This window comes from Equus przewalskii, chromosome 7 (genome assembly GCF_037783145.1).
Source record: "Equus przewalskii isolate Varuska chromosome 7, EquPr2, whole genome shotgun sequence".
In the NCBI taxonomy this organism is placed as follows: Eukaryota; Metazoa; Chordata; class Mammalia; order Perissodactyla; family Equidae; genus Equus; species Equus przewalskii.
The window spans coordinates 24,164,178-24,174,292 of NC_091837.1; the positions used below are offsets into that span (position 1 = coordinate 24,164,178).

The 10,115-nt window shown below is 43.6% G+C and overlaps 1 protein-coding gene across 1 annotated transcript; it reads right to left on the reverse strand.

Moving 5' to 3' along the window:
* Window positions 1-1,441: 1,441 nt before the first annotated feature.
* On the reverse strand, window positions 1,442-3,725 carry HCAR2 (hydroxycarboxylic acid receptor 2). The gene has a single exon (XM_008518468.2). It carries the CDS (start codon window positions 3,412-3,414, stop codon window positions 2,425-2,427), a length of 990 nt encoding a protein of 329 aa, XP_008516690.2. The 5' UTR covers window positions 3,415-3,725; the 3' UTR covers window positions 1,442-2,424.
* Between the last annotated feature and the right edge of the window lie 6,390 nt (window positions 3,726-10,115).

Below are 10,115 nucleotides of genomic sequence, written 5' to 3' on the forward strand. Positions count from 1 at the left end.
AAGAGAGATGGAGGCAGAGACTGGAGTGATGCATCTCCAAGCCAAGGAAGGCCAAGGATCGACAGCCACCAGAACCAGGGGCAAGGATTCTTCCTCAGAGCCTCCAGAAGGAACCAACCCTGTCGACACCTTGACTTGGCTTCTGGCTTCCAGAAGTGTGAGAGAACAAATTTTGCTGTTTTAAGCTATCAAGTCTGTGGTAGATTGTTATGGCAGCCCTGGGAAACTAATATGCTCACACACACCAAACTAATTCACATCTCAGGGCCCTTGCACTCACCACGTCCTCTGTCTAGAATGCCTTTCCCCCAGATTTTTGCATTGTTTTCTCTGTCTTGTCATTCATGGCTCAGAACAAGGTCACTTCCTCATAGGGACCTTCCCAGTCACCCAACCCCACTCCCTTTTCAGCCTGTCACCCTGCTTTGCTGTCCACATAATATTCATTGTTACCACATGTTCCCTTTCCGTTCATTTGTTTTCTTCTCTGTCCGCCTCTCCACCTTGAAGGTGAATTCTCTGAGAAGAGGGTCTTGGGTACCTTGCTCCTTGCTCTGTTTCTACCAATCACTCAGAGCAGTGTCTGGTCCATAGTTAGTGTTCAATAACCTAAAAACTGGTGGGACACACAGATGAATGAATGTGAGTTGGTTCTGAACAGATTTGAGTTTCACTAGCAGCTCCCTGCTGACTCATGCGGCCGAGGCTGGGGGAACCCCTGTTCCCCTCGGAGCTCATCTTTGCCCTCTCTTCTTCTTTAAGGGGATCTCTGCTTGTAATTTTTTACCTCTAGGAGGTGAACGAGACAAGCAAAGTACTCTGCAAACACTTAAGAAATTCAAGAATGGCTATCTTTCTTCATTTACTGGCGTTCTTTCATGGCTGGGAGGCTGAGGATTTGCATTTCTTATCTGTGTCCAAGCCATGAGGGTGTCAAAGCAAGCCTCATCTTGCTAAAGAATCAAGGAGTGTCAGAAGCTGGAAGTGAAAGAGTGACAGAAACTGGGACCGATCGCAAACTCAAACCAGTTTATCTCCTTTCCAATCCAGAACTGAGAATTGAAACCATTCCATAGGAAGTTCTTTCTTCCCCTCTTATGCAAAAATCCAAGACCAGCCAGTTCCTTTTTTAATACACATATATTAATAGCAACATTCACCAAACTTCAAATAAAATGCAAAGTGCTCTTGCAATCCTGTCTGTACTACCCTTCTGAATGCAATGGGTTTTATTTATGCCCAGCCCTTTCCCATCCCTGTCCCAATTCGTGTGTAATTTTTACTTAACTCTTTCATGATGCAGCTCAGCGTCCACACCCTTTTTTGACTTTACAGTATACAGTATTTTCTATCAGGACGTAGTTGACAACCCATAAAGGTCTCTGCTTGAGTAGTAAGCCCATTTCTGTGAACCATCACTCAGACACATGCAACCCCAGACTGCTTGTCTCATATAAAAGTTTATTGAAGTGGTAAGTTTCTTATAAGTACAGAAACACAAGCAAACGAACCGGGAGGAAGCTCCCCCCCGCCCAACCATTGGGCAGCATTTCCCTTTTAACAATAAAACCAAACACAAGTGGGAAGGAGCTCTCTTCCCTGAAGCCTTTTCAATTGTTCAACTTTCAAATCTGTGCAGAGGAATGGATTAGTTGTAACAGTTTCCCTCAGAAATACTGTTTTGCCCCATCCCTCCCAGGGATAATCTCCTTCTTACCACCGCTCAAAACTCAGATATTCACCACAGCTCGGGAGTCTCTCCGTCTAGTCTGTTTCTGCTAAAGCTTGGCTGAAAGATGAATTGGTCCCACGGAACCCAGGTGACCTACTGGCTTGTCTAATGATGCCTGGGCTTCTTCCAGAAGCCAGAACTCCCCTCCAATCACTTCACTCTCCTTGTCCCAACTAGAGCCCACACACAGGCTAGATATGACCCCAGGAGCTGAGAACCATCCAAGGCTCAGGCAGGTGAAGGAAAGAGGCCAGTGAATCGCAGGTGCTGATGGGCGTCTCCTGTAGCTCTGACTCTGCTTGGCAGAAGGGTGGACAGTTTTGCCATCTTCAGTTCTGCAAGTGTCCAAGGTTAGGCAGAAGTTTCAGATGCCTAGAAGCTCTATCCTCCGTTCCCCCAAGATTTCTGTGGTGACACTCTGCAACCAAGCAGCCCACTCTGCCACACCACTTCTCTAAATCGGATTCTCTGAATCTGGACGTTCTAGGAAACCTCAAGCCAAGTCTGATGTCGTTACTCTGTGCACCAGCCAAACTGTTTCTCCAGAGATCTTGGTTCTTGGTGACAACCTCTTTTCTTGGCTTGGTTATTTAATGAGAGGCCGGAGTCAGATAGGAGGGGCTCCATGGCTCACTGGGGTCAGCGATTAAAGCGTCTGGAACACTCCTAGCAATACTCAGTTCCCCCGTGAGCTAGACGCTTGTGCTCTGGTTATTAACTGGCTCATCCGGCATCTTCTTCCGGAGGCAGCGGTTGATCAAGGTGGAGATGAAGTTGGGAAAAGATGGGCTGGAGAAGTAGTACACCAAAGGGTCCAGCATGCTGTTCATGTAGGTGAAGCTGAGGGTGATGAAAAACGCAAGGTCAATCGAGCGATAGATGTCACAGTTCTTTGTACCCATAGTGCGCAGGAGCCAGAAAATACGTATGCGCACAGCGACACTGGGCAGGAAGCAGACAACAAAGACAATTGTCACCACCATGATGAAGTTAATGGCCCTCTTGATCTTGGCGTGCTTATCCATTTGTCGCTGCCGCAGGCTCCAGATGATTCTGGCTGAGCAGAACAGGATGATGCCCAGGGGCAAGAAGAACTCCAGGAGGAACATCGCATCGTGCCACCTGAAGGTATGGCAGATGCTAAAGCTGCTGCACAACTTCGCATTGCCATTCCTGATCAACCTCTTCTGGCCCAGGAGATGAACTGTCAGTCCAATGGTGACACCCCACAAGAGGCAGGAGATGATGCCTGCTGTTCGATTGGAGATCTTGTTCAGAGCATGGTGGGGATGGACCACCCGGAAATACCTGTCTACCGCCACCACCGTGAGGAAGATGATGCTGCCCTGGCGGTTCATGGCCAGCATGAAGAGCATGATCCGGCAAGGGATGTCCCCAAACCTCCAGTCCCACTTCCTCACATAGTTGTCCGTCAGGAACGGTAGGCAGATGATCAAGAGAAAGTCAGCCACGGCTAAGTTGAACAGGAAAATCCGGCTGGATTTCCAGGATTTGAGGTGGAAACAGAAAATCCAAAGGGCAAGGCCATTGCCCAGGAGGCCGAACACAAACTCCAGCCCCAAAACCGGTGGCAGCACATTGGCAATGAAGTCATCCCGGAACACACAGCAGTTTTTCTTGTCTATTTCCAGAAAATGATCCCGCTGGTGGTATGGGTTCATGAGTGGATCGAGCTGGTCCTAGGGAGCTCCTCACCTAGTGAATCCTCAAGGGAAGTGGTGCCCGTCTATGTGGTTCAGCGCCTGCCTTTATGTCATGTCAGGGTGTTGAAATAGATGACTAAACGCTTACCAGGAAACTACGAAATCACTTTTAAAAAGACAGTAAGGCTCTTATGCAACTTGCTGTTTGCATAAACAAGTAATAAAATCCCCTGACCAGGCGGGAACCCACGAAATTTTCTAAACGTAAAGGATAAGTTTAGGCAAGCCATCTGTCATTTGTAAATTACTGAAATGTGGAGGTCTTCCCTTTGGAGGGCTGTGTGCCTGTGTATCGAGTACTTAGCACCGGAAAACTGATTCACTACCATGCGGTTAGCTTACGTAATCAACAAAAACAAGAACAATAACAATTTACGATGTTCAACAGCATGGTTTTCCAGAAACATTAAGAATTAGCATAAAATATTAACATGCATATAATTTAAGAAACAGTAGCCTGCATATGATTTCTTTTGGAAAGACCAAGAGGACAGTCATTGTCTATTTTATGAGGACAGATGTATTGAATTTGATGTTCCCATGCCATCCTCTCTACACAAACATAGATTGCTTTTCCACACCAGAACTCTGCACTCAATCTCTAGTTAGAAAAAAAAAAAAAAGCTACTTGAGAGCAGCATAAAATTTCCTAAGATGTTTGAAAACTTGAACCTAATTTGGATTGCCAGTGGTATGTTAGAATAAGTTGGTTTTTTGGTTTGTGTTAGATTTTGATATGCTTCTGTGCTCATGTAAGTGATTTATTTTTAAGTATGTGATTTTGTTTTTAATTAATAAGCTTTATTTTTTAGAGCAGTTTTAGGTTCCCAGCAAAATTGAGCAGAAAGAACAGAGAGTTCCCATCCACCCTGTCCTCACTCTTGCACAGCCTCCTCCTCTAAGTGCGTGATATTTTAAAAGCCCCTATTTTTCAAAAATTAAACTTAGAGCAACAAGACCTAAGAGGACTTTGAACTCTGCCTCTCAAGCAGGTCACCATTTCACACATCATTTCCTTGCTTTTCAGTATAATTGGGTGTAACCCTACAGAACATTTCTACCCTTTAATATCTTGGTTAGGAATTCCTGCTATGCAAGATGTTGTAAATTGTGTTGGATCTACTTTGAGTTAGAAATAGGAGATTTGTGGGGCTGGCCTGCTGGTGCAGTGGTTAAGTGCATGCGCTCCGCTTCAGCGGCCCAGGGTTCACCGGTTTGGATCCCGGGTGGGGACCTGGCACCGCTTGGCAAAAGCCATGCTGTGGTAGGCATCCCACATATAAAGTAGAGGAAGATGGGCACAGATGTTAGCTCAGGGTCAGTCTCCCTCAGTGAAAAGAGGAGGGTTGGCAGCAGTTAGCTCAGGGCTAATCTTCCTCAAAAAAAAAAAAAAGAAAGAAAGAAAGAAATAGATTTGTTTCCTTAGTTGCATACCAAGGTTCAACAGTAGGGGTTTGTAGACTCTTCACAGTAAGCTGCAGTCACGATAATCTAATCTTAGACTCATAGGAACCAGGGGAACTTGATGAAGATGATGATGAAGAGGAAGTTGGCACCCATGTTACAGAGAACTTCCAACATGCCGAACCCCGTGCACAATGCTTTAAATACATTATCTTGTTTTATGCTGACTGCAGTCTGTGAGATAGGGAACATCACTGATTCTGACTTCAAAATGAAGAAAGTGAAGCTCCGAGAGATTGGTAATATATTCAAGTCTATCCAGCTAATAAGAGCAGAGCTTGAATTTGAATCCAGCATTGGCTTCAAAGCCTGTGTCCCTAACCATTACACACACTGCCTCTTATGTTAATGCTCCTTCTGGAAGGCTACTTTGGATTGGGGTGACATTATGTGGGGTATTAGGTTCTATTGAAATGACTGGTATTTGTTTCCCGTCCTTGCTGCCCGTGAATATGCTGCTTCCTTCTTGGATGAATGTGAACTTGTCAATGAGGTTCATAAAGCAATCCTAAGGGCCTTTATTAACTAAGAGTCAGAAGCCCGAAGTTAGCAGCAATAAATGCATATATTAAGAAATTAGAAAGATCTCAAATAAATAACCCAAATTTACATCTCAAGGAACTAGAAGAAGAACAAACCAAGAGTCAGAAAAACTAATAACAATAGTTATTCCCGGGAGCTGAAATTTGCAAGGGAATCTCCTTTCTAAGTTTTACAATTTTACAATATTTGGGTTTTATTTTGAAACAATAGTCATGGATAAAATTAGAAAAGAACAGCAACAAATATTGTTAAATTTGTAAAAAGAAAAGCTGGACTTTGGATGCTTGTTCTGGCTCTGTTAACTAGCGGTCAAACCTCTTAACCTCAGCTGCCTCGTGTGTGAATTGAAGGATTGGACCATCTTCAAGCTTCCTTCCAGCTTTCACATGCTCTGATTGTAAACCCAAGTTCACAACTACTCAGACAGAATGAAACTTCCCGTCTGCCTGGATTCTGGCACCTGCTATGGAATTTCCGGTCTTCCCATTGCAACACGGGCATGTCTTGTCTTGCTTGTATCCTTCTTTATGTACTTATTTTTTTCCTTACTAGTGGATGAGTTGTACAGAAACTTGTTATAATGAATCATTTCAACAGCTAAGGCAGTGAGTCCACAGAGTTTGGGGGAAACTCCACTTCAGATCTATGACTTTCACAATTAACTCGGATCTCCATGCCTAGTTATCTTATTACATCTTGAATGTGTGCCACTGACCTGGATTGAACCATTTTTCAGAATTAAAAATAGATAGCTATCATCTCTCAACTGGCTTGCTTTGTGCCAGGCATTGTGCTAAGGGATTTGCATATGTGATCTCATTTGATCCTCACTCACAAAAACCCTGCGAGTGATGTGCTGTTATTATCCTCATCCTCGTCGTACAGTCAGAAAACCAAGGCTTAGAGAGGTGAAGTAATTCACTATTATTTGCCTTTGAACTTCGCTGGGATTTCTGTTTTAGTTATCTATTGCTGTGTAACAAACCACCACAAAATTCAGTGGCTTAAAACAACCACCGTTGCATTACCTCTATGGGTTGACCGGGCTCCGCTGGTCCGTTCTCGTTTGGGGTCTCTTGGGTGGCTGCTAGGCTCAAGCAGGACTCTGGGACACCTGAGCTTCCCTCCCTCTTCATATAGTCTCGCGTCTGCCTATGTGGCATCTCTGTGTGGCATCCACACACGGTCTCTTCACACGTTCTTTCCACAGGGTAGGTTGGACTTCTTACGAGGCTACTCAAGGCTTCCAAAAGCACACAGCAGGCCTTCTTAATGGCTAGGCTCCGAAATCCTAGAACGTCACCTCCACTGCATTCCTTTGGTTAAGGCAAGTCATATAGCCAGGCCATGTTCTACTGGGAGGGGCCGCATATGGGTGGGAGTACAGGAAGCATAGTTCATTGGGGGCATTTTGGGAGACTTCCCTCTGCAAATCATAAATGACATTGAGTTGGCTAGACACTTGGGAAATGAGGACCTCTGGACTACTACAGAAGAAGATGAAGTAGGAGAAATCGGGAAGTAAGGAGGTAGAAAGGAAATGGATGATACTGACCAGCAGGGCATATAAAAAGAAACGAGAAGGATATTGCAGAGTGTTGAAATATAGTGTTGAATTTAATGTAAAAAACCTAAGGGCAAAGCAGAATAACCAAATAATCTTGAAAAAGAAGAACAAAGTTGGAGAACTCACACTTCCTGATTTAAAAACTCACTGCAAAGCTACAGTAATCAAGACAGTGTGGTCCTGGAACAGCCACATGCAAAAGAATGGAGTTGGACTGCTTCCTCACAGTGCACACAAAAATTAACTCAAAATGGATCACAGACCTAAACGCAAGACATAAAACTCTTAGAATAAAACCTAAGAATAAGTCTTCATGAACTTGTCTTAAGCAAAGCCTTCCTAGGTACAACACCTAAGGCACATCGACAAGAGAAAAAATCAATAAATTGCACTTCATAACTTTAAAGGAGTGAAGTGGGATTTTCTTTTACAAAAGTAATAAAAAAATGCTTATTAAACAAACAAAACAAACAAGAGCCTGTTTGTGGAAGAAGGCTTTTTCACACACTGTTGGTGGCAAAATGTTGGCTCAGCCTTTTTGCCAGAGCTAATATACTAAGAGCTAATAAGAGAAAATACGATGAACTAATAGATAGAGTACTTACTCTCTGTTGGGCATTATTCTAGGTGTTTCATACATCTAAACTCACTTAGTACTCACCAGCACCCTATGGGGCAGGTACTATTCTTGTCCCCATTCTACAGACAAGGAAAATAAAGCATTGAGAGAGAAGTAACTTACCTGAGATCACACAGCTAATAAGTACAGGAGAAGGATTTGAACCCAGACAGTCTGGCTCCAGGGCCCATGCTGTCAGCCACTGTGCACACTGCCTCACCCCGTATGCCTGTCCTTTGACCCAACCATTCCACATCTAAGAATTTATCTTCCAAAAATCCTGGCACATGAGTCCAAAGATAGCGCATTCAGAATATTCACCATGGAATGGTGGCAATAGAGGAAAATTGGAAACAACTTAAATATCCATTAAAAGGCCATTAGTTAAATAAACTATACATCGTTCATTTATACGATGAAATATAGTTAAAAACAATGAGCTTGATCTCTGTTCCGATGTGGGAAGCTAGTCATGACAAAAATGCTTTGCAAAACTGTATTTTATATATAATAATCCTACTTTAGCAAAACAAAATACTCATTATTTGTGTACAAGTGTGTAGATGCCCTGAATGCTAAGTCATCACCTCTAGGAAATGAGATTAGGAGGAATGAAAAGAAGACTTTCACTTCTTACTTTATATATTTGTTTGTTCTTTAAATTTTGAACAAAAACATAATTAAAGAAACGTAATTCTTTTTTAGAAATAAAGAATCTGAAAGACTATTCACAAATTGTGTGTTGTGACGGGTTGTGAACAGGCCCTTCTCTCCCTGAAGGATCTCACGGCTTCACCTCTTACCAGGCGTCCTGGCCCCAGCCCGGACTTTCCATTCGTGTCCCATTGATTGTCCTGTGGTTCCCAAACCATCTTCTCTCGTTCACCTCTCTCCTCTCTAATTGGAGGACCTTTCCGCACTGACTCACCTGGTTGCCTTCTATCCATCCCTCAGGGCCAAGTTTATGAGTCACTTCCTCTGAGAAGCCTTCCCCCACCCCTAAGCCAGGATTAGGGACACCTGGATTCTCCTGCAGAGCCCTGTGTTTACCATTTTTGCTGCAGTTAGCCTGAATGGCAATTTTCCTTTTTCCTTGGTTTCTACAATAGACCCCATGGGATCGGGGCTATGTTTTTCATTGTGTTTCTACTGTGCCTGGTACAGAGCTGGTGCCTAATAAATATTCCCTGAAAGGGAGGATGAATGAATGAATGAATCTTTACAAGGAATAAAATACTGACCCCTACCCACTCCCCCTATATCATCATTGTAGGCTGAATATAGATTATGCCCATATGTGAGCCCATCTGTTTATTCTACTCTATCTCAACCTGTACATATATATATAATTTAGTGCCCCAGCTTCATGGATGAACTCTGAAATTCTTGTGTTTAGTTTTAATGCTCTTTTGTTCCCATCTTGACATGCTTAATACTTTTTTTTTGGAAGATTAGCCCTGAGCTAACATCTGCTGCCAATCCTCCTCTTTTTTTGCTGAGGAAGACTGGCCCTGAGCTAACCTCCGTGCCCATCTCCCTCTACTTTATATGTGGGATGCCTACCACAGCATGGCATGCCAAGTGGTGCCATGTCCGCACCCAGGATCCGAACCGGCAAACCCTGGGCTGCTGAAGCAGAATGTGCGCACTTAACCGCTGGGCCACCGGGCTGGCCCTTCTTAATACATTTTGAACAAGGGATCTTGCAGTTTCGTTTTGCACCTGGCCCTGCAAATTATGTAGCTGGTCCTGAAGCCATTCATGCACTCGCTGTGATGATGGGGTCTTGAGTCATATTGGAAACGTCTGGATTAGAAGGCCCAGAGGGCAAGCAAGGTGAGATCATGCATTGCAGTGTGGCCAGCTCCCCACCTTGCTGTAGAATCTTAAACAATTGGCTCAGCCCCTTGTGTCCAGACTTATAATCCTGTCTAACCAGCCCCTGCACTCTGGTGACTCCAGATACCGTCTTAACCATTTCAGTTTCAATAAAGGGTAAGGAAACCCATCCTGAGAATAGACCTGACCTTAAATTTTTGCACTGTCAGCACCAATAGAAAGTACCTCTTATTTCTTCCATACGATTCGTATAGACTACGTGGCCTAATATCCCTGCTAGCTTTTGTGTGACTTTTCCTGAAAGACCCTGAGCAAGAGGAGAAAACATTTTCTAAATCGATTACATTTTTCCACTTCAGGTAGTTTAAACAGCGTCTTGCCAAAAAAGCTGTACTCCTCTTCCTTACAGTTTCTGAAGAACACTTCTTAAGATGATTTCTTTTTGTCACATTGTATGAATTTAAAACGGGAAGCAAAATGAGAGTCAAGACTGTCTTTGGGTTTTTGTTTGATTTTTCTTTCTTTTTGTTTGTTCTTGCTGGTTTTTAGTGAGAACGTCTGCCTGTTTTCTTTGGAGGGTAAAGTTTTAAGAAGTCTTTTAACACAGGGTCATACACAGGACACGGA

Bases quoted from the DNA above. Each gene is read 5' to 3' on its own strand.
- HCAR2 (XM_008518468.2), bottom strand. From the start codon at position 3,414: ATGAACCCATACCACCAGCGGGATCATTTTCTGGAAATAGACAAGAAA.